This window comes from Dromaius novaehollandiae, chromosome W (genome assembly GCF_036370855.1).
Source record: "Dromaius novaehollandiae isolate bDroNov1 chromosome W, bDroNov1.hap1, whole genome shotgun sequence".
Classification (NCBI taxonomy): domain Eukaryota; kingdom Metazoa; phylum Chordata; class Aves; order Casuariiformes; family Dromaiidae; genus Dromaius; species Dromaius novaehollandiae.
In genome coordinates, this window is record NC_088130.1 from 40,611,777 (window position 1) to 40,637,111 (window position 25,335).

Consider the following 25,335-nt stretch of genomic DNA (forward strand, 5'->3'; position numbering starts at 1 on the left):
AGGGTCCTGAAGAAAAACTCATAACGCTATAGAAAGATAAAAATTACAAGAGGTGACAAAGGAAGGGTAGTTCCTGAGAAAAGGGGAAGATTTCAAACAGAGCAAAGTGTAGAGAAGATAGATAAGACAACACCTCAAAAGGAAAAATAAATAAGAATTACGTGTTTTGCATATTTCACTTCTTGTAAGAGGTTCAAGCATATAGTACTGTAAAACTATTAGCTCTACTTTGAGCATAAGATTTTCCTGCCTGAGAAGTCAATGTAGTTATAATTGCAACCAGGCTATATGGAAAGTATTCCCTACAATTAGTAGCAGGAAAGGAGGTGTCCAGTGTGATGAAACTGCCCTTCTGCAGCAGACTACAGACCTGTCGGCACTGGCTCATCCCCTGCCTCCGGGACAATCCTGCGGTTACAGTTAACTAGCAGGGACATCTGGCCGCCCTGAAACTTCCTGTGTGGACTGAAATTAAGCGTTGCACATTCTCCGCTACACTTTCACCAGCTGTAAAATGAAAATAGTAATATGCATAGCAGGTACAGTGCAATCTAACCTCACTGATCTGCGATGAACTGTACAAAACCCCTGATAACCATTAGCTGTCGCTAATGGGCGCCTTCCCACTTGATTTGGGGATTAACAGAGGCAGATAACCCAGAGCACATAACACAGCTACTTGCAATACCAAAGGGACTAGATTAAATGACCCAGGATGTCCTTCTAGTCCTACACTGCTGAATTCCCTTGGATCAGATCCTCAGGACAGCGTACAAGACCAAGTTAGCCCAGCCTCACACCAGCTCTTATACCCCTAGTATCCAGACATAACCTTAAGTGGGAACAGTTTAAACAAAGTTAAAAATCAAACTAATTCACATCTATCAAAGGCTAATAATGCACACAGGTAAGCGCTGCTCAGGTGATACAAGATGACATGTTAAACCACAGTATCTTGATAATGTATGTGAGCTCCTAACAAACAGAATTAATATAAGCAGCTACTGATCATCTGAATACTAGGCATAAGTTGTATACATTACCAAAGCAAAGAAAAAAAGCTCAGAATTATAGCAAAGTTTCCAAACTGTCATCAAAGAGGAGCTGACTACTCTTTAAATAGATTTTTATCTGTCAAAAAGGATTTAGTAGAAATATGCAACATAGAGAGAAAGACAACAAGGATGCTTAAACATTTGTCTTCTTGCAAATGATAACCAACTAAATGAGGACTAAAAATGTACATGTGTTCAAAAAGCAAGTGCCTGGAAAGAAAAAAAATCTATGCAGGGCTATGTAACGAAGCCACTGCTTCTGTCTCAGGAAGTCCATGGGCTATAAGTCTCTGACAGTAAGAGAGTATACAGGGGAAAAACAGTTACATTTGCTCTTCCCTATCAGCTCTGTCTCCCTTAATGGGAGTAGGATACTGGAGTAGCCAGATCTTTCATCTGAAATACTACAGACATTCTCTAGGGTCTGAGTTTGTTCTAAGCCCAATTTGTGAGGAGCATAAATTACGCAACAACTGATTATATTAAATGACTGCAGAATAGGAAACATACTATCTTCTAATCAGACCCTACATAAATAATCATATGGTGATGTAGGATTTCATGCTCTTGCATCCCAAGTCAAAACGCTAAAGAATAGGTTCTTAGTGGTTAAAGAAGGTGGTTTTGTATATAAATCCCATTTAATGATAAAGCTAGTATTATCCTGTTGCTTAATAACATACAAATCAGACTCTTCTGAACTTCAGATGTTTATTTAACATCTAAAAATGCCAGTTAACTGGACGGTCACATGCAAACTATCAAATTTGTAACTGTGTTTGAGATACCTACACAGACAAATTAGATGCACTATTATATGCATCTTTTTGTAGGCAGTTTTGGTCTCTGGAGGTACAGAAAAATGTAGGCCTTAAATGTTTTATTATTTATTTCCAATGTGTAATACCAACTGTTCAGTTTGTAAAGCTTAACTTGGAAAAAAATTATATTCTATGGAGAAAATTCTTTCTTTGAAATCACATTTTGCACAGCAAGTTCCGTCACTGGTAAGGCATTCATTGGATACACACTGGGTTCAGTGGGGTTTTTTTATTCCTAACAAACCTAGATGAAAGGTAAGAAATGGCGACTAGGTGTTTTTTTGTTTTTGTTTTTTCCTCCTTATTCAGGGTAGCTCTGTCAGTTGTGTGTTAACTTACCTGTAACAGGTTCAATTGAAAAAACAAACAGCACAGCTGTCTAAGCTTATCTAACTGGCTTCATTGATGCTGGAGTGTGTTTTTTGTTTGAAAGTCATCATTTGAGGGAATGTTCAAACAAATGGAAAAACTAAAAATATCTAGGTCTCAAGTCCTGCGCTGATTTAGAAAACCAATCAAACTAGCAAACAAAACCCAGAAAGTTATCATGATATGAATTTCACCTACTGTGGGAGAACTATGCAGACTTATGCCAGATAAGCTTTGGCCTAATTCATTTGGCCATTTCTAACAAAATTTTTAAATTTGACTCAGTTCTCACCACACGTAACAGTGTTGGCACTTAAAGAATAGCAGCAAATAATGGTTACAGTGACTTTGACCATGTGCAAATATCCTTTCTCCAGAGGGATCCCAAAGTGCTTTACAAAATCTTATCTGAAAGGTATCATATGCATCTTGCGCAAGGAAGAAGCATGTTGCTTTCTGAAACATCAGTAATATTTCTTTCTACATCTGAATTCCCTCACACAGGGAATTTTGCAGAAGCTTCCTATCTTAAATAAAAGGATTCTGCTTCACTGCAGGACAACAATCAAGTTACTCCAGCATCAGCTGAGCCATGATAACCACTTTTAATCCACTGCAAAGGTGAAGTAAAACATGCCCATTCAGACCTCAGAGAAAGCGTGCTACAAGAATGCATTTCACTCTTCATTGTGACAAGCTTAAAGTTTGCACATGTTCAGCTACTGCACTCCACCTAAAATTTGGTATTTGTCATACTGGAGTAATGAAATCTTGTATGTAATTTCTTGTGCTAGCAAAACTGGTAATGCTCTTACCAGGGCTTCCCAGGGCTCCCACACAAGCACTTGTATCAGCTCCACTTAGCTTAGGAGAGCTGACCAAAACCCAGTGCTGAACTATGCCAGCTGCCAGCTTTGAAGTTAACACCTTCAGTATGAGAAGAAGATTCTCCAGTACTGTGGTAATGACAGTCAATGAAGAATGTACACAGAGTAAGTGCAAAAGATCATGTTTCTCCTTAGGCAGTTGTCATTACTTTAGACTGCAGATTCGAAAAGACAACACAATGAAAACTCATTAGATTTGGGCCTTTTTTTTTTTTTAATAAAAGTTGAAATCACAGAGAATCCAGAAAGTTGTAATGAAATGAAGGCAGAAATATTGAGGGACAACAATATCCATATGAAAACTTTATGAGTCTGATAAGTGACATTTATTTACTTAATAGAGAAAATAAAAAACTGAATACTATTGAGAAATTAACAATACTATTTTCCATTTAGATCAAGATCTGGCCTTTTCCCTTTCCTAAATTTTGACATTAGAGCAATCATAAGAAACAGCAGTTGCAGAAAGAGGTGTGTGAAACTTTCTTTTAATTAAAAAAAAAATCTGAACTGTGCATCTCATACAGTGTTTTGCAGCAGCACTAACTAACTATACAAGCTGAAGCATTGGCATAAATCATCAGATATTTTATTGCAGTAAATGTCTGCTGCTCGTGGATATAGATATGTAGTCAAGGGAGCAATTTAAAAGGAATAAGGAATGCTAGGTACATTAGTTCCTGAAAAATAATGTTCAAACCAGGATTTCTTCTGCTTTTGCCAATAGGAGTAAACAGCCTGTGAAGTTATACAGACATTAATAGTTATACTGATTTACTGTATTTCCAAATTAAGACCACACCTCCAAAACCTTTCACTGAATCAATGCCAAAAGACTGCTGAATTTGTTAGGCATATTGGAAGAACAATGCAGTATTAAGCTCATGAAAAAATCTTAGCCAAAGCCATGACTTCCAGCAGCCGATATTAATGTTTGTTTTGGGATTCAGTCATTAGAATAAATGCTTTGAAATGTTCAAAAAACACCTAAGTGCAAAGGAGCACAAGGCAAAGAGTCCAAGCTAATGTTCATGCAAGCTGGTACATCCACACAGCACAACATTGTCCTAAGCACACAGAAAAATTTGGGTCCAAAATTTGTATTAACATGGCACTGTGCCTAGGCTAGTATGTCCTGCCTTTCAGCACAATTTATTAGTTCAGACTCAGTGCCACACTGACAGGGCTATACAGCATCGGGCTCTGGAGCAGTCTCTAGCCTGTACTCATTGTGCTGTATAAGCGTGCTTTTAGGAGCAAAACACATATACATCAGGTGCTCCTTTTGTCAATTACGCACTTTTGAAAGTCCTGTTATATTCCTTTACATGTACACTACTTCTCCTCAAAGTTTTGGATGCTATTTCCTTATAGTACCTGAAGGCCATCTCTTAGCTCTGGATCTTCCGTGTCAGAGAACATTAGCAGTCATCTCCCTTCTTGTTTTCCTGCAGTTTCTGCCAGAAAGATTTCCTCCTAACTATCCAACCTTTATTACTGGGACAAAGGAAATTCTTCTTTTGTGTTTGATGTTCCTATCACAGAAAGAGTGGTTCCTAGTTTAGTCTGCGTTATTTTTTGCACGACCAGTGGGAAGATAGGCCAACTAGAGCTCCAGTGGCAAGGCAGTTGCTTCTTCTCATCCTACATAAACAATTAAAAAGAAACTGTTTCTGCCTGCCAAGTCTGTCTTCTCATAAAGACACTTGTAAAGACATTTTCAGACACATATTATTATACTATGCACTATGGCTCAAAAGGGCTGGTTTTGGAAAACTTTAGAGATTTCTCCTAAAAAAAGACTGTAAAAGCAGAAGCTCATCTTGCAAAGAATATGAAACTAATCAGAGTATCAAACTACTTCAGGAACAAACAAATAGCATTTGTTCTGAGTTTCAGGAGTAACCTCCGAAAAGGTAAGAAGGAGAAATGGGGAAACCACAGACTAGAAAAGGTTCTTAAGAATAAACAAAAGAAAAGAGAACTGGAAGAGTCAAAGTTAAGGAAGAAAAATTTGCTAATGACACTCCTTTAAATGTCCTCTAGTTATATGGCAATTACTAGCTTTTACTGTTTTAACTGGAATCCCTGCTGATAATAAGTAAAATAAACAAATCCTTACCATCAACAGCCAATGATACAATGCCTTGTGTGTCTTCAACACCATACATAACATCACAGCGGTACACCCCTGCATCACTTGCACGCAGCTTAGAGAAAGTCAGCGAAGCATCGCCAGTCTCCTCTGAGTGGGTTGGAACAGACACTCTGTCTTTGTAGTTTTGGCCTATTTTGATGTTCCCATTTTGGGCCACCAGGACTGTGGTTTCTTTTGCATCTTTTCCATTTTTATCCAGTTCAACCTTTGACCATTTGATTCGAAGATATTCAGCTGCATAGCTGGAGGCTATAGTGGGTGTGGTGGAAAAGAAGCATGGCAGGACTGAAGTTCCAGAGAGGGATCCTTTTACCAGGGCTTTTTTTTCTGCTTTAACTAGAAGAAAGGAGGGGGAGAGGGGAAAAAGGAGAAATCACATTAGTGCACCATCAAATGAGGAAAAAGATAAATCACATTGTTCAGGATTCACTGACACTGAAGACCAGAATCTCATGATCCTTAGCTGGTTTATAGCCAGACTGATTAGTATAACCTAAAAAAGAATGCGCTTCAATATCCTGGGCCATTGATTAAGCCCAAAGGCCCTAGTCTTGCCTCCACCCCTTTCCTGTCTGGGCAAATTAATTCACTGCTCTGTGATTTATTTTCTCCATTTATTATAGCCACAAAGTTATTGACCTCCTTTGCAGACTGTTTTGAAATTTTCAGCTGACAGCTGAACTGCAAGAGCTACGTTTTGTTACTTCATAGGAATAAAACCAGTCTCAGTGAAAGATGGTGAGTTACCACACATTTATTGCTGGCCAACAGCGTGCACATAGGGGAGCTACTGCAGAGTCGCTGACACGCTGTCTGTTCACACTGCCTTACCTCACTGTAGCTTGTTTAGGCATTCACATCCTAAGAGTAAAACACAGCCTATAACTTTGCAGAGAATACATTCCCTACTCCATTATCCTTTCAAGGGTTAACTCTTTTTATTGCTTATGTACTGAAACAAAAGTCTTTCCAGTCAGATCCTAACTAGTCATTCTTTTAAAATTGTTTCCTTGCTGCTGCAGGGCCTTTAGCACATTGCAGAAATAAAGTATTTTAGGATGTTAAAGCAAAGGAGGAAATAAAATGCACAGAAAGTCCCTACTTGACTCAAACTTGACATGATAGGACCTTTATCAATTTTATGACATCTCTAGCTGCATACACTTTTCAGTGAAATGCTTCCATCTGACAACAGCCTGAGAGGAAAGCTGACTACTGTTCATCCAGCCTCCACACAGCAAATGTCTGAAAGGAGGATTTCTGTTAGATATTACTATACACCAGCTTTTAATCTTCATTAAGTATGGTACAATAACATATATACATATACATACATATCTCCTCTTTCATTGTCCTGCACTCAAATATTTTTGAAAGTCTGAAAATGCCGATTATTAGTTTGAAGTGAGCTAGGATTCATAAAGTTTAGGAGTACAGTATCTTCAAATAAATACTGGCCACAGTGATGCATGAAATAAGAGACAGCACCACATGAATATTATCTGCCAGTCTATCATCAAAAATGTAATCTCTCCATATACAGTGGAGATTTTGAAAGAAAAGAATGAGGAAGAAAAATAGAAAGAGCAAATTTACTTATTAAGTTGATTATTTTTGTCAGAGGTAGAGACCTTTATACAGCAAAAAATATTGATAGTATTACCTTCAAATGATTCAATAGAAGAATAAACATCTTGATAGCCAAACATTTTAATATTAGAGAAAACTACTAGCTAGAAAAATGAAAAAAAATTGAACTGACCAATGAAGAGCCAGAATTTGGAACAGAATTGTTCAGGTTACTTCAATTCATACCTAACTCAGATCTAGCAAGAATCTATTTGTAAAACAGGAAAGACAAAGCCAGGTCCAATACAAGAACTGAAGACTGGAGAATTCCCAAGGCATACAGACAAGCCAGTAGAAGTTTCTAAAGACTAGCTCAAAAGTTGTGATTGCATATACATTTCTAAAAAAAAAAAAAAAAAAAAAAAAAAAAAAAAAAAAAAAAAAAAAAAAGCAGTGGATACAACTTGCAAAGAAACACAAATTGACTCCCTAGAGTCAATTGATCACTATAAACTAGGAAGGACTGGCTTTATCAGTAGGAAAACAAAGCAGGCCCTTATATCACCTTTAACTTCTTGCAACTTTAGTGAATAACAGTGGGGTAGAACTAAAGAAAGAATGAAGATCCAATCCTATCAGTTGTGATGGAATTACTGCCAGATTGCACAGGTGGGAGATTAAAATCAATCTCAAAATATTTAGTATTTATTATGATCTCTTGTCATTTAGATGGAACTTCTTAAATGAAAAATGACCTACTCATAATTATCCTGACTGACAGAATTTTAATAACTTTTAGAGATCTCTTTCTGGTTGCAAGTGATCTGGAATATCAGTACTGAACCCTGAGGAAATTTCCTCTCTTTAAAATTTGTGTCTGGACTGAAAGCTTTTGGCAGCAAAAACAAATCATCATGATATACAAACTAGATCTATCATAAATTGGGCTATATCCCAGAATAGGGAAGACTGTGTAGCTACAAATACATCTGTCTAACTGCAGAAAGTATTACAAAGCACTTTATAAAAAGCACTCTTTGTTTTGACTTGCAGAAGGACAAGAGAAGCAGAAGAGAGGAGGGGGAAAACAATGCATGCTTGTAACTGAAGCATTGGATTAAGTGATGTTCCTGTATTGTTCCAAGAAACAGGACTTCCTGCAGCAATCCAAGCTCCTTAGTCAAGCAGAATTTACTGGCCAATGCACAAAGCATCAGTCTCTTCTCCCATTAATCCATATATCCCTTCTGCGTTTTAGCTTAGGCTCACGCTCCATATTATGTATCTTTTTCGGCTGCTAATCATTGTACGGTATAAATTATTCTTTAGACAGGATGTGGCCAGCAAAATACAAACAAGCCATCAAGCAAGAAAACATTTTGTAACTCTGTGTAAATCTGAACACAAGCTGAGATGGGAAGGTAGTTGCCAAATGACTAGGACGGAAATTCCCTACTGTTGAACATTCCTTTATCCCATCTCTTCACCCAGCCATGTAGGACCTAAAATATTAGTAACATCATGCACTCTTAACAAAAAAAAAGGGGACAGTTTTGAAGTGACTAACCTGGCTGGTGATGAATATAAGCATTTTTTCTGTTGCTAAGTAATACATCCAACTCTTAAGCACAATTAATTCATTAGGGAAAATACATAGACAATAGAGAAAGAAAATACACAGCTAAATTCAAATCATCTGGGCACCTGCTGCACATCCCAGCAAAGTCAATGAGAGCTTTGTATGAGATGAGACTGCAGGGCTGGACCCAGAGCAGCACAGCACAGTCAAATTGTGGCAGACCCACTAGATATTGTGCCTCAGCAGTTATTTTTCGTATCTTTCTACATTTAAATATTTAATATCTCAGACATCAGAATGACTAATGAGAGAAGGCAGAATGAAAATTTTTCCCATGTGACATCCTGATGGAAAACAGCCTGTCATGTCTCAGCTACTCAGTAGGACTTCCATACAAATTGTTCCTGTCTTATCTTAACCAAATTTAAAGCTAAGGTCATACATTTGTATCAGTTTACCGGGGGGTGATGGCATGTGGGACTGAGGGAAGACTGAAGGGATGTGACACACACCAATGCTGTATGCGCAAAGGCTAGGCAGGCTCCAGCTGTAGCCAAAAGCCATGGGCGCTTGCCCATCATATGACCCAGCATCTAGGGGCATTCCTTACCAGATGACCTAACCAAAGGCTGTAATAGGTTTGGGGTGCATTATTAAGTAAAGGGACATTCTCACAGGCAGGTAGCTCAGTGAGCTATAAATCTGCACTCAGGCCTCTTGGGTTTCTTTGACAGGGTTTCCTCTCTCTACCTTGAGTAAAGATAGTTTGCTTTACTCAAGGTGTGTGAGGGGGGAAGCTTGCCCTTTTTTTTTTTTTTTTCCTCTTCCTTTTTTGTTAGCAAAACTGCCTCAGGTCCTCCCAGTCTACCATTTGGGTTGTAAAGTCAGCTCATCTTAGCAACAAAGTACGGCTTGATATCTTTCTTTTGAAGTTGGACACAATATAAACATAATTCTTGCTCAAAAACAAAGCCTCTTTCCCCTTTTTTTTTCCTGTAAAAGTTACAAATCTCTTAAAATAGAAATCTACAGAAAAAAAAAAGACAGAACTTTGCAGTGTTACATTATACGAACCATAACCACAACATCAATTTTTGTAACGGACAAAATGTCTGAATCCAAAAGAAAAGAATGCCCTACATGAGGTGACACTGTTTAGAAGAACAATTTTGCTATGTAATTAATCTTAACAGAACAGAATGCTGTTACTGAATAAGCAGACAAAAGCGTATGTTTAAAGAGCAAAAGATTCTTTTTTAAGCCAAATTTGTGAGACAAGAACATTTAAATCTCCTTTTTCAGTTCATCAACAGCCTACCTACATATCTGCTAGAGAGACCTACCTCTCAGCAGCCAGAGAGAGTATCAATGAACTTGTGTGTTCTGTGAATCTGACTACTAAAACTGAATTTGAAAATTCCGTTCATTAACCCTAAATCTTTCAATAAGAATATTAAAAATAATTAAAATGAATGCATTGCTTCAACAAACTTGTATAGGCCTTTGACAGTGGAGATAACAGACTGACACCCAACAAAAAACCTGCACCGAGTTCTTTACCAGGCAATTTGTCTGAGCAAGCAGAGTAACTGAAGAAGGTATAAAGTAATGAAGAATAAATTACTTTCAAACTCTGCAAGTAAATCACAGGAAGCCAGGCAAATGTAAATCCCAGCTGCAGAACTCAATGTGACATGTATACAGATATATATGCATGCAAACATCATATGCATGCACATATGTATTTTACGATGTCAAACATGCAACAAAAACAGATAAACTGGTGTGTATTTTTTATGTATATATACATATATATGCATACATACACACACACACACACCCCTTAGAAATATATCATACACTGCAGATTAGGGGATTTCTATTCTTTTCTGGATTACAAGGCTTTCATGACATGACAAATAGTTACCTAAGACATAAATGCCAATATTTAGCAGAATCACCAGGTCCAGCTTGTAAACTACAATATCCTAACATCAGCTAGTTCAAAGTAAGTAAATCTCAAGCTAGCAATAGGTGTAAACCTTGTTCATTAACTTCTGTCATTAATCCTTCATGTATACCAGAGCAAACAGTGCAGGTCCTGCGAAGGGGTGCTCCTGTGACCCCAGAGGCTTACACTCTATTTCCTGCTGCCCTCCCAACAAATATATCTCCCGGGAATTTAGTCTTAAAGAAACCATACAAGAGCATTCTCAATTTGCTTTCTGTATGCTGCTGCATAAAATCTAATGAGTGCATCATGCAAATATGTTAGGTATTTATGAATGTGACCATTCTCAAAGATGAGTGGAAACAAAGATAGGAATAATAATAAATGGTGAATGCATAAAATGTTGCATACTTATAACTTTGTGTTCTAAATAAAGCTAAAGTTTTGTTATGACTGTTATTAGACTCTTGGATTCCAGATTTACACTTAAGAAAAAAAAAGGGGGGGGGGGGGAAATTCAACTGAAACATCCAAATAAAGCCTTTTGGGGAACTTGGCAGAGGAAAGGAGTTGCTTGGGAAGATATTATGGTAAGCTGTTGAATAAACTAAGCAGCTAGAATAATGCCAAAATTAAACCTCAGACTGAATGACAGATGATTAGAGACCAGTGCAGTGGCAGACAGGAAAGTAGGTTAGTCCCCAAATACTACAGATGCTTAGAAAGTTTTCAGCACAGCATTTTTCCCAGAAGAAAATGCCAGCTCACCAAAGCTCAACTTTTTTTTTTTTTTTTAGTGTGTCAATTTTGATAAGTTTCCCATATGACTCTTGAAAAAAAGATTTTAAAATTTCAGAATGATTTTGCCTAAAAGCTTTTGAAAGGAAATATTGCTAGGCATCATACTCAAGAGACTTTCAAATAAAAGATGTGGAGTGACCCAATCTATTTTGGGAATGGAGATGTGGGAATTTGTGTTTCATGAAAGATTTCAAGGCTTCAGTTTTGTATTCCAATTCAGAATTTAAAAAGGAAAAAGTTGAAACTTCAGAAATCCCTGTCTAACTCTTCTAGACACAAAGACAGGGATTTTTCTTTTTGAGCTAAAGAAACCAGATGTATTGGAAAAGTTTGCCAGTGATCTTGTAATATCTATGCTCAAAAACAGTAATACATGAACTAGCTGACATTTCTCAAAGTAAAAGGATATGAATCAATCCTATAGAATAGGCATCTTTTTAAAAACATTTTATGATCTTTGTTCTCTTCACCATGGTCATGCTTTGAACATGGTTAAGAATCTCTAACAAAAGTACGGCCCCTAACTTTGAAAATAAACGCCACAATGTTCACAGTTAATTTCTAGGAGCAGAAGGCTCTTTCTACATTCCTCCTCAAAGGTTCAGGCAAATAAGGACTGGTCAGAACCTGAACTACTATTTTTGAGAACCTTTAATCAGGATGTTCATACAGAACTTGCCTATGTACTAAAAACTCCATTCTGGAGACCGCATGAGCCATTTTAGAGTTGACGAAAGGCAGAGTAAATAAGGAGATATCTAAAGGTTCAGACTCATATCCTACCGCTACAAGGCTCAGTGCCACTCTTCCCCACCTCCAGTGATGAGTTCCCAGTCCCCTAATTCTGCCAGCACTAGCATTTGCACAAGGCAGAAAGTCAGATCAAAGATCTGATCCAGCTAAAAAACTAACCTTCAAAAAATGTAATAGATTGTCTTTCAGACAATGTATTTACCCGATCCAGTTGACTATATACCCACATAAATGCTACAGTACAAAGGAAAGCATGAAAACTAGCACTAGTGGATGGAGAAGTATTATCCTGTCTAGTGGCAAAATGTCTGTGAGATTACAGTGTCCATGGAGCTATACCCTAAATAAAAATGACATTTTAAATAGGTCATAACAGAAATGTCAAGTTTAATTTCTTTTCAGATTCCTTTTCCTTGCTTATTCCATCTTCCTGCACATCTCCATCCCAAAGCTGCTTTTCAGGTAAAATCTTATCTTTCTAACCTTCCTCATGTGAATGATGTACAACCATTTACTTCATTTTGAAGATGACTAATTATGGTTAATAGGTTTTCATTTTATCCTCATTTTACCATATCTTAAAATAGACACTTCTACCTTAAAGAAAGTTATAACTCATGAAGTAAAAAGATCCTAAGTTCACCACATAGACTTTGCAAGTCCAAGACCTCTTCTCATAAACAGTTACCTAGAATTTTATTCTAGAATATCTAGAATTACCTAGAATGCTTCATATGAACAATATAGTAAATTGACATTCAATAGCCAAATCAGTCTCAGCCCTCCATGAACAAAAGAATAGAGGCTCAGATTTTGTCCCTGGCCCTCTCCCTGAAGCTTTCAGTCTGTTGTCTCTGAAGACAACCATAGTCTTCCTGGCCTGTTGTTACTTAATGAAGAACGGAAAAACAAAACCAGCTTTAAGGAGGAAGCAACAGTAGGAAACAGTAAAAGATGGTTCTCCCAACCTGCTCCAGGAAGAAAACTACATTTTTTTTAGTTGACTCTGCTAAGCACAAGAGCCTTTCATCTTAAAGTACCACCTAAAGGCTTCGCTAGAGCCAGTGGACAAGCTGGCAAAAATAAAAAAAGAGTACATTCGATTTTTCCAAGACTAAAATCAGTTTCAAAAGAACAGAACAGGAAAGAAAAAAAAGAACAGAACAGAACAGAAACAAAACTGCTCTTGTCTTGCTTTGAGGCTTGCTGTTATCATAATTTTGTGAGTCTGCAGTAGCTTGCTTACTGAAGGCTTGAATCAAACTTTCAAATAACCGTGGCAACCACACATGAATATATTTTTCAGTGTTATCATGTAATCACCATGAGAAGTAATAAGTGCTCCTTCTTATCACACAAACTTAACATCTGAATCTGCCTTACTGCACCCCTGCTCCAAGTCCAAGAGCCTGGAACCTACCTCTTCTCAATATCTTAAAGACCACTCAAATCACACAGGTCAGCTAATAACAACCCCCCATCAACAAGAGGGCTTACACAGCATCCACTCCAGATGCATGCTCCAATAGCTCCTCACTAGCTAACAGAGCAAAGAAGAAACTGGGGCTACTGGTTTATGCCCTGTCCTTCTTACATGCAACTTCTTACCCTGAATACAGAGAGCAGGAACTGTGGAAGCACATGCGTCCTATAAATCCAAAATGGTGCTGTGGCATGACATACATCAGTATATGCATTGGGATCTGACTGCGAGGTGTGAGGAATCAGCATTCCTGTAGCCTAGAGACACCCCCATTTCATTCATTGCTTCTGCAGCCTGGCTAGCTCAGTCCCAGGCATCTGCCCTTGCTCCCAAGAGCCATGCTGCAGGCACTGCTCCCTGCCTGCTCCATGGCGCCAGGCTGAAGCTCCCGTGGAAGGTGTCAGCCCTCCACTACAGTTAGCACTCCTGGCAGCCCTCTCCTCATCTGTTGTAGGGTAACTCCTCTTTGGACCATGCAAAATGAAGGTATAAGACATACCTGACCCACAGGTCAAACACTTCACAAGCACAGATCTCAGAACTAAAATTCTATTCTTGAAAATCTGGAGAAGAAAATCTATTTTACTTTACATAAGGTAATCCTATGGCACTTTCTTTATTATTTGACTTACAGCAGCACTTAAAACCTCATGAGACATCAGATGGACATGTAGAAATATTGGGAGAAACATCCCTACCACAGAGTCTTTTATACAAATTAATAAGGCAATGAGGAGAACACAGAAGCAAAGTTGGATACACAATACAGCAGGAAATATAGTAGCAGAGGCAAGACCAGAAATCAAATCTCATGGGTCTTGGAATAAACTCTACGAATTGGACCATGATGCTGTCCACTGTCAATAAAATGAATGTCATTAAGTGATTCTGTGTATGACAGACTTACCTTTAGGTAGCATATATGTTAGAACTAATGTAGAGCACATCCATAAGATACTTTTTATATTTAACAACATCTTGACCTACAGATAAAGAAAAAAGGAGTTAGTCAGAAGCATTCCACTGTGTCCTTGTCAAATGCTATAACTCAGTACATGAATATATGTCATTGATACTGGAAACAATTCATGATCCTTTCCATCTGCAAACATGCTGCCCAAGGACTTCCTGTTTTCAGGATTTCTCCATATATTTTATGATGGAGATTTGTTATAATGACAAGTTGGCCCTATTTAGTACAGATTGATAATGAATTTCAGATAACTGATTCTGAAGTGGTATTCAGACTTGTCAATCCCCTTTGTGTTTGCTTCTCACTTTCTTCTTAGGCTCCCATTCTAACAATTGAAAAGTTCTCTAAAATATATAGTGTGTTCATAATAGCATATTGTAATTTTTATTCCAGTTCTTAATTAATGCATTGAATGTGTACATAACATGAAAATTTAAGGCCACTAAAAAAGCATTACAATTCCCATAAATGTCAACTATTATAATGGTTTTATAAATAGTCTCTCTTCCATATAGTTACATACATGCTATATCTATCAATCTTAAGAAATACCTTTCAGCAACAGTTTGTGAAACACTGCTGTTGAAAAGTTTTTATCACGAAAACTCTGAGTTTCCTGATATTGCTGTCAAAATATACTACTTGGGCTCTTTACTTCAGCAAGTAACCCAAACTGACATTTTTTTTCCACAGTCCAAGATAGATTACGGTTTAACTGCTATTAGGAACCCTGGAATGGAGATTTATATATATACATCTATGTTATAACTATGTAACTTGTATTACACATACTTATTTTAGTATTTTATATATTAGCATTTTAGTGCTTTAGTATTTCCACATGATGTTTTTAGGGTTAAAACATTAACTCATACATGCACAGACCTTCACTGGCTATATTGAACATGACAGCTACATGAATACGTACAGAGTAACATCTTCAGAAAACTACTGGTGATGCGTTCAACCTCAAGAAAGTCCGCTACACAGCTTTCAGCTGTAACCCAAACTTTACATGAGTCTGTATAAATTAGGATCTATCCTGTAATAGCTGAATGGCTCAGAAAGGATACAAAACATCTCAAACTGAGCCTTTGCAATGAGGCAATTTCTAGCATAACAGCATCCCAGCTCTAACATAATGGCATAACCGTTCAGAATTCCCACCCAAAAGCACTGAAAACCCAAGAGCATTTCATTCCCTATGTAAGGATGGCCAGAGCTGGCTGGCTGCACTGGGAAACATATGCTGCAACCTATTCGCAGGGTGTGTGGGAAAAGAACCCAGCTGCTTTCCGTGTAGCTGACTGCACATTGCCAAAGACGCCCCATTTCTGCTTTGTCCATTCAAGAGTGCTGAGAGTATGATGTGATATCACTTCTTTTGCAATACTAACTCCATGGAATTTGCACTTTTTATGACCAAATCCCAAACAAAAACTGACATCTCTTTGACTTCATTCAGTTTGAGCCCTAACCTCCACTAACCCTTTTTGGAGGCTCTAACACATATTCCCCTAACAGCACCCAACCAGCATTTCATCCTTCCCCTACTTACACAAGCAAAGTTGTACATGGAGAAAACAAAACCATCCATTTAATAATTAACTTTAAAAATCTAGACAGTAATTGTATTCCTCAGATATTCATTGTGGAAGGCTGTCATGAGTGAAAAGGTTACACAAGAAAAGAGCTACAGACAGAGCCCATTTTAATGCAGTGGACCAGTTTTCAAATACAGGCAGGCATGTGTTTGCTTAGATACTCATTAAACAACCCTCATTATTACACAACATCTCAGGAAATAAGAGGTCAGTCTAAGTCTACAGATGTGCACAAGTGGGAAGGCACTTCAAGTAGCCCTTGTATCCTGAAACCACTGTGAAGCATCAAGCTCAGAAATTATTACAAAATAGTTCCCCAAGCAACACAACCACTCTAAAGAAGGCACAAAAAGGAGACGACCTACAGAATTTGCCACCCTCAAAGACAGCAAATGCTTGACCTGCCTTCGAGATTGTGCAAAAGTTCTGGCCTTCATGAGAGCACTGTGGCTCCAGACCTTCTTTTGAGATATTCTGTCCATGTTTCCTATGTGTCACCCACTGGCTCATCAACAGCTAAACAAAACAAAACAAAGAAGTCAAGAACAAATTGTTTATAAGCTTAGCTTTTCATGTTTTCCCATACTTTTTATCTCCCTCCTCCCCCAGAAGGCAACCTTGGTTTCTCAAACCAGAAACAAGGGAATCAAAGAAGTTCACAGAGAAAAAGAATAAAGGATTTTTTTTCCTGGAAGATGGGTGTGCTGCACCTAAACAGTGCCAGTTGCATGTTGCTCCACACCTCCTGCTCTACAGCATTTCCTTCAGATGGAAGAAGAAAGCCAACAGAAAGACAAGTAAAATAGGGACAAGGAGGCTAAGGAAGCATCAATAGTCTTTTCAGAGGCCTCAGGTTAATAGTTTCCAATGGACAGACATGTTGAAGGACAAGGATTACTTGGTGCCCACTACCCTACGCAGAAGGGTGACAAAAGTGAGTATCAGCACAAGCAGGCGTGAAAATGCTTCTGCCTAACTGATGCTTGGCAAGAATACTCTCTTGAACAAGCTGTGGTAAGCCAGGATCTATCTTACAATTGTTGAAAGGTTCAGAAATCTTTTTTAAGACATCTCAGATTGTGCCTTTTAAATGAGGCACTCTCGAACATGAGACAGCAGCTTGTTCAGAACTACCACACAACAGGACTGACAATCCAAGGCTCTGGTGCAGGCTCTGACAAGGAGTAGCTGCCTACTCATCGCACACCGATAGGAGGTCCTTTACGCTCAGAGGCTCACTGCAACAGCATCGTGACAAGAGATGGTGCAACTGGTTCCGCACCTAGGCAATTCCACGAATGCTACTGCCCCTACAGGGGCTGTGAGAGCCAGCAGCACCTGCTGCCCTCGGGCTCAAGGCAGGACCTCATCTTCCCTTTCCACTACAGTTTGCGTACACACACGCAGAGCACACTAGCTCAGACCTCACATCAGTGACTGAGCTACAAACATAATTTGAGGAACCATACGAAGAAAGCAGCAGCAGCTTTCAGTCACTAAACACAAAAAAAATACACACACATGCAATGGCAGCACATGACAACAGAAGGACAACTGCGGAAGAATAATTTTCAAGACCTCCTATGACTGCTGAAGCCCAGCTGACATCAACCATCAGTACAGAACAGAGTATCCATGGCTTCTTTTTCTAAACCTTCTCTACCCTGAGGCACTTACTCAAGCAATGAAAGATGTTGGTTTAATTTTCACACCCCTCAGGTTCTTGACTCCCACGCAACACTCCAAGTATGAGGGTTTCCACACCCTGGTCCTCAGCAGGCTCCTACAAACACTCCCAGGTTACAAAGTGCTGTTCCACTACCGCTGCCAGAACGAAATGTGCATTTACCCCAGTTGCCCTGCCGAAACGGCAGCACGCAGATCAAAATGGCACTGCCTAACTTGGCCCCGAAGAGCAGCCTGGTCTAGAACTGGAAAGCAGAACTCAGGTTTGATGCAACCCTGAGCACAGAGTCTTTTAACTGAAGGATGCCAAGTCCCTGATAAACTTTACATCTTTGAAAAGTAGCAGTAAAGATGAAAACATGTTCTTGGAGAGGGGGGGAGACTTTGCCTTACAAAAGCAGTAGCTGAGCAAGAATTTGTATGAGCAATGAGTTCAGATCAAATTCCCACTTGTGTTTAATTTACAATGAAAGCTTGATGTCATACCAATGCAATTTTAATTTAACCAGATGGGAGAATATCACGTCTCTCTCTCTTTTTGAAATTCTAGGTTAAGAAAGCAAATTATCCCTGTAAGATCCACCATCCAAGAACTTCTTTCTCCTGAAGTTGGGAAAGTAAGAAATTAGCTACTTTCATAGAGGTGACACTGTCATAAGAGGCTGCAGATTCTCAGGTCATAGTGAGATGACATAGTGAAATGGTCTACAGTTACATTTTGAAAGTTGGATACATTATTTATGTACAAAAAACGGCCTCTGCCCATTTGCCCTCTCTGCCTATATAGTAAATTTAAGGTTCATAGAGAAAAAAAGAAAAAAAAAACAAAAAACAAAAAAAACACCACTCAAATAGACCTGTGGCACTAGAGAATTGAGGTTGCTGCTCCTACTAATGGGTAAAACAGTAAATTACACAACTTTCCAGCGAAAACCAGGCAAGCTAGAAATGACCTATCCCAGATGTAGCACGTCTTGCTGCCTTCTGAGCTCCGGTTGAAACTTTCACAGCTGCTATCCTTTCTCAAATACATACAGTCTGCATTTCCTTTTGCTTTTGGCATCCTTTGATCCTATTATGCCAGCTGACTGTTAATTGCTTACATGTATTAACTTTACCCTAAGTTCTGTTTAATTAAACCTCGCCAGTTTCACCACGTTTCTGCCATGTGATTAATTAGTCCACTGTGCTGCCACTTGGTTGGTTTGGCCCATATCTAATTTATCCCTGGCGTCTGCTTGGCCCATTACCACTTGCAAAGCTGCCTCTCGCGATAGGGCACAAGGCCGTGGAGAAGGTCCTCAGGGCATCTGCCACAACCCCTCCTCACCACTCCCAGCACCAAGAGCCAAGGGAGGGGGGAGGGAGGGACGTCTGCTCGCGCTGGAGCCACAACAGGCCAGCAGAGCTGTCTCCAGGCCCAAGCATAAGCAGGGGCGCAGATGGGAGAGTGACCAGAGCACAGCATGTTCTGGCAACCCTCGCTCGCTCTGGCAGCTGTGGGGAAGCTGCTGCACTAGAACATTCCCCCCCGCCAGCGCTAATTTATGCCAGAAGTGGCTCTGGACTCGGAAGCAGCCTCACGGGGAGGCCAGAAAAGTAAGTGTCTCAGGTAGAGCACAGAGCAGGGTCCCCAAGCTCCCATGTGCCCGCAGGGTCACCCACACCTTGTGCCCATCCCAGCCCCACCCGTGACAGCAGCCCTGCCATCCTGCCCCTGCTGTGCTGCCTCCGGACATTTCTGCCCTACCTCTCCCCAGCCTAGCTGTCTGGCACTCAGATCACCACTGTGGCGATGGAGGCAAGAGGAATGTGGAGGGAGTAGCAGGGGGAAATGAGAAGGAAAACTGAGCAAGGAATGGCAGAAAGTACAAGGGCTCTTGTCCCAGGTAAGGGGAAAACAAATGCAGGCCCCTTGACCACCTTTCTTCTCTCCATCCAACTTTGTGGCACAGAAAACACCATCTCTACAGCTACCAAGCAAAGCATGAGAGCACCCTCCTGCCCCAAGCATACAGCAAGCTCATCCGCAGAGCACTGATGCAACTGCATATGCTGCACACACATAACTGCAATTTAAACACAGTTTGGGGAATTTACAATCCACAGGCCACAATGCCACAATCCACAGCACAAGCAAAGGACTCGGCACAAGGACCAGCCAGTGTCCTCGTGACGGAGATTTTCTTCTGCACATCTGACAGACTTTTCTAGCTTCAGTGCTCTGAGGCCAGTAGGACTGGTTACACTTGCACTATGTGCAGGGACCTCAAGGCCCTTGAATAAACACATACACAGCACACATGCAAGGACGTTTGTGAAGAGGTACGTACGCAACACATATTGAAGACATTAACGTGTCTGTTCTTCTGCCTCTGTAAAGGACTAAAGGAAGCTTTCAGCTTTTCTTTTTTGTAAAGGTGTTATTAAAACTGTGTAAGGTATATCTCTCATTAATTAAATACGGTTGTGACATGTTCAGAATAGCACCACGCACAGCCTCATGGTGCATGTAGTAACTTCACCACCTCGTGCGCTACCACAAGTGCTACAGCCAGCTGCGCACACGTGCTTCTGGGAACAGAGTCCAGCCCTGCATTAGGAATCAAGCAAAGCCTCAGAGGTGGTCTGTACCTGTGGTCCCCAGCCTCCCCTGCGGTTAACACTCAGCACACTGTATGCTGCAGGCATGTGCTTTCATCTCGCTCCCCGAGAAGCAGGTTTCCTGTGGCTGCTGGCAAAGGATCCCAGGGCAACACGATGCCTGAAAGCCAAAGACTGGGGAGCACCAGTCTGCACCGCTACACGTGCATCCCAGCTCATCCACCATCCACACTGCCCCCATGCCCCTTCAGCTGGCCCCCACAGGCCCTGTGTCCCTTGGCTGGGTCATATGTCTCCTCAGCTGGACCCCCATGTCCCCGTTGGCCCCAAACCCCTTAGCTGGGCCTTGCATACCCCACAGGCCTTGCATCCCGTGTCCCTTCAACTGGGCCCCCACATCCCCCATGTCCCTTCGGCTGACCCCCACATCCCCCACAGACTTTGGGCCCCTTGGCTGGGCCCTATGTCCCCTCAGCTGGACCCCCATGTCCCCCACTGGCCACAAACCCCTTGCCTGGGCCCTGTATCCCCCATAGGCCTTGTGTACCACGTCCCCTCAACTGGGCCCCCATGTCCCCCACTGGCTCCAAGCCCACCTGTGTCACCCACAGGCCCTGTGACCCTCACCTGAACCCTGTGTCCCCTGGCTGTGCGCCACAGCCCCCATGTGCCCTGGCTGGGCCCACTGCTCCCCACAGGCCCCATGTCCCTTGGCTGTCCCCCCATAGCTCCCACAGGCCCCCCTCGACTGGGTTCCCTGCCTCCCCTCAGCCAGACCCCGCGTCCCCCGGCTGGACCCCCAGGCCCAGCCGCCCCATCGCCGTGATCCCAGCGAGCAGAGGGGAGCGGGGGGCCCCGCCCCCCGCGCAGCCGGCGGCCGCGGCCCTCCTGAGGCGGCTCCTCGGGCGGCGGGAAACGCGCGGGGAGGCCGGGGCCCGGCGGAGGGGCTGCGCCCGCCCCGCGGGGACCCGCGCCGCTCCGCGGGGCCGCAACGCCCGCCGCCCGCCCGGGAGCGAGCTGCCGCCCCGCCGGGCGGGACGCGACGCGCGGAGGCTACGGGCGCGGCGCGCCGGCGCAGCGGCCCGGGGGCCCCGCGGGCGCAGCGCGGTTTGCCCGCCGGCGCAGGGCAGCCGCGCGCAGCCCCCGCCGCCCGCCCGGAGACAGAGCCGGAGGCGGCCCGGGCGCGGCCGCCCGCCGCCGGCAGGGGGCGCCCGGGCTCCGCCCGCCGCCCGGTTCCTCGACAGCGCGCGGGGGGCGGCGGCCGCTCCGCGCCCGCGGGGCCGAGCTGCGCCGCCCGCGCCCGAACCCCGCCGGTGCCCGCACGCCGAGGAAGGCCCCGCGCTTCCCCCGGCGCGGCGGCTTGCTGATGTGGTACGACAGCTGGGTTCGTGGAGCGGCTCCTGCCAGCGATGACACAGATTTTTCCCTGCCGTTTGCATTGTATCAAACTGACCGTCCCACACCCTGACATTTAGAGAAATCTGGGCACGTTTTAGTAGGCTTGAGTAATAGCCGCAGGCTGGAAATTCGCAAGTTGCAGCGGCTGAGCCCTCCCGTGCGCGCAGGGAACCTCCTAGCGCTGCCCCGCTCGGAAACTCCCGCGCAGCCCCCGGAGAAGGCTCCTTAGCAGGACGGAGATATATATGTACATACACACACACATTCTTACATTATAGCCACCGACGACTTTTCCCTTCCCCAGCAACACGCTTCACAGTAAAAGCCACCCATCCCTATATTTGACTCCACTTTGTTTCAGATCTGCCAAGTCTTACTCATTTTTTGGAAGGAAACTCCTTTCTTTCAGTCCTTTTTTTTTTTGAAAAAGAAAAGGAAAAAAAATTTAAAGTCTTCCCGTCCCGGGGCAGATTTCTGCAACACGTTTCAACTGCAAATTAATAAACCACCTCACTCACTTCTTTAAAACAAAAGGAAACGCCGCCACCCCGCCCCAGACCTCCAGGGCTTAACTCGCTAGAGCCGGTGCGCGGCTGGCGGCCAGCTCGGTAGGTACCCGCGGGCCGGCGAGCGCGGCCGCGGCGCCCCGCGCCCCTTTGTGCGGCCGAGCGAACGCGGAGCCGCCGGAGCGGACGGCGCCGGCTGCGCGCTCCGCTCCGCGGCAGCTCCTCCAGCAGAGGAGGCTCCGCCGCCTTTTTCCCGCCGCCGAAACTCCCCCCGGTCCTTTCACGACGCTCTCACTTTCTTTGTAAAACAAAGGAGAAACCCCAAGGAGCGGAGGGGGAAGGCAGTGCCCCGTGCCCCCGAGAAGCCGCCTGTGGGTGTAAAAGGGGGCGTTTTGCTCCACTGACCTTGTGATCCTCCTCCTCACCCACCACCCCCTTTTTAGCATGAAAATGTGGCTCAAACGACGCCTGCTTTCCGTCTCCTCCGGAGGGATGCTGTCTGAGCCTCTCAGCCCCGCTGCCTCGGTCTGCCCTGAAAACAGCTTTCCAGGAACATCAGGGCGGAGGAAGGGAGGGAGGGAGGAAAGGGAAAAAAAAAAAAAAAAAAAAAAAAAAAAAAAAGGATGGGGGAGCACATAACAGCAGAGGAGCCTGAGCACACACTTTTCCAAATGCCAGAAAACCCGGTGGCCGGAAAGGTTTCCTCGGACCATTCTTGCCGCTCCTGCTACACGAGCGCTTTTGTGTATCTAATACCCGTACAAAACGGCTTCCTCCCTTCTCCCTCCTGAGCCCCATCGCAAACCAAGGTGCAGCTCTACCTTCCCATCCACTCAAACAACCAATGCCGCGACTTCTGTCAGCGCTTCCACCCCCGAAGTCTCTTATTTCCTAGTTTTCTTTGTTCTCCTCTTAGCACAACGGGATTTTTGTGGGTCCCCCAGAATCCCTTCTCCTCTCCCCCCGCGTGTCGTTGAACTTACCCCAGGTTGTTTAAATTCGCCAGTCATTGAAATTCATTCATCTCATCCCCCCCTTAAGGTCTGCAGTTCAACTCTTTGTCTTTACAGGTACCAACAGCAAAACAATCGTTTTAACTCTTACACTAGGTGCTTACAGGCAAGGAAGAAAAATGCATTAAAAGAGTATAGTTACCTTAAAAGGTAGTGTATTGCAGAGATTGCAAAAAATCACAACGTGGTGCTAGGCTAGTCCAGAGATCCCAGTGGCCGCATGAAAGAGTAAATCCCCGTGTTAGTGCTGGGAGGAGATGCTGGTTCCGGGGTCTCCCCTGCTCCCAGAGCTCAGTCTCCCCTCCCGCCCCACCGGCGAGCACCTGACGCCGAGCTGCTGAGCCTGAACTGAGTTGCGGGCACAAGGAGCTCGCCTACAAGTTCAAATGCGAGCCCCGGCCACCCATCACTATTATATCCGTGCACCGTCAGCGCTGCAGAGGAGGGGCGCTGGCTCGGGGAGAGGAGGGTTCACAGGCTCTTCAAGAGCCTCCTCGCAGTTGCAAAGCTCCCGCAGCTGCTCGGCGCAGGAGAGCCCCCAGCGCCTGCCTCCGCCGGCGCGCCCGGCCCGGCCCGGCCCGGCCCGGCGCGGGGGGGGCGCCGCTCCCCGCGGAGCAGCGCGCCCGGCCCCGCCGCCGCCCCCGGTCCCCGGTCCCCGGTCCCCGGTCCCCGGCCCCGCCGCGGCACCCCGGGCGCCCCCGCCCCCGCCCGAAAGCGCCCCAGAAGCGGCGTCAGACCCGCGGCTCGGCGGAGGCCGGGTCGGGCTGCGCCTCTCCGCGCGCAGGCATCAGCCCTCTGGGAAGCGTGAAAGAAACACTGTTTCCCAATTAAATAATTAACTGAGCAGAGAATGGAGAGACCTCCTCTGCGCCGGCTTCCAAAGCCAGTTAAATGGGGAAAGTGACTGGGACCGAAATCCCTTTTTCCCCTTTGCCTCCCCAATCTCAGCAGAGGTTGTAATAAAAGAATATATCGGTGATTGTTCCGAACTTCCCCCGCCTGTGCCAGTTCGCAGGCAGTCTCACATCTACAGCCTCCCGAGCCAAGCTTCTCCACCCTAGTTTTACGCATCTCCAGCCGCTTTTCTTTTTTTATTGAGATTAGAGGCTGCATTTGCTGTCCAAAACTCTTGGAAATGAAGTCATGAGCAGAACTGTAACCCGCCCTTCTACAGGGGACTCTCACCAACGGAAGGTCTGCCCGTATTTCACATGCAGCTTCTTTCCCAAGAGGTACCTATCTTGCTGCGTGACAGAGGCTTAAGGCACCCTTCACCTGGCGCAAAATACCGACAAGAAGCAGTGCCTCTGGCACGCTCCCTCCCAGAGGAACGTGTACCATGCTCTCCTCCCCTCCGTGAAGGTGTAAATCCAGACCAGCAAAGAAAGCCTGGAGAAATAGGTGTGCCTGATCACAGCACTCTGGGCATGTTTCTGGCAGTCCCAGATGCAAACGCTAGGAAGATGCAGGAGGGGTTTTCCTTCGGTGCCTCTCGCTATTGCTGTTCCGGCTCCTGTATCCCTGGAGTTGTTCTGACAGTGGGTTTGAAACGAGCCCAGAACATTTCCAAACACGGTCCTTAGTGCCAAGTTGGAGACATGAGAGGTGGAAGAGATCGCAGCCAAGTAGGGGGAGACAGAGACCTGGAGGCTTAACCCAGCTCAGGTTTGTCTGAGCCATGGGCCAGGCCCAAATGGAGCAGGACTGAGGGATCGAATCCTTATCCCAGCTACAGAGATTTGGATTGTTGCTCTCTCCTCCTTAAATAGGGTAAATCCATAATTACTTGCTACCAAGAGCTTTAAGAAGTGTCTAATCCCTTCTCCTCTGTAAGCATCAGCTATATTTGGCCACAGCAGCCCCACACATCAGCCCCCCAGCACCAGCCTCTTTGGTCCCACTTGTCGTGGGCCAGTCCCGCGCTATGCCCTGTCCGAGCAGACTGGACCTGCTGGACGTTGGGTTGCAGGTTTTTTTAATGCTTAAACATCATGCAGTGAAACAGTTGACAGAAATGTAACTCGATGCTTTAAAATGTGCACTATAAAGTGTTGCAGGCATATTTTGAGGCTTTTCAATGCAAAAAAAATCACACAAAAGCATTACAGTTCATTTTTAAGCCATG

General features: G+C 43.7%; 1 protein-coding gene across 2 annotated transcripts in view; it reads right to left on the reverse strand.

Moving 5' to 3' along the window:
* LOC135324222 (versican core protein-like) overlaps positions 1 to 23,792 on the reverse strand; it is a 114,958-nt gene extending 91,166 nt beyond the window's left edge. Inside the window, exons 1-3 of one of the 2 annotated variants that reach the window (XM_064499996.1) lie at positions 23,353 to 23,792; positions 14,334 to 14,409; positions 5,255 to 5,626 (exon numbers count right to left, since the gene is read on the reverse strand). In XM_064499996.1, coding sequence (XP_064356066.1) covers positions 5,255 to 5,626; positions 14,334 to 14,403 — 442 coding nt within the window. In that variant the 5' untranslated portion in view covers positions 14,404 to 14,409; positions 23,353 to 23,792. Of the gene's footprint in view, positions 1 to 5,254; positions 5,627 to 14,333; positions 14,410 to 22,602; positions 22,720 to 23,352 lie in introns of those variants that run through there. The other variant, XM_064499997.1, reaches the window with a different exon arrangement.
* Between the last annotated feature and the right edge of the window lie 1,543 nt (positions 23,793 to 25,335).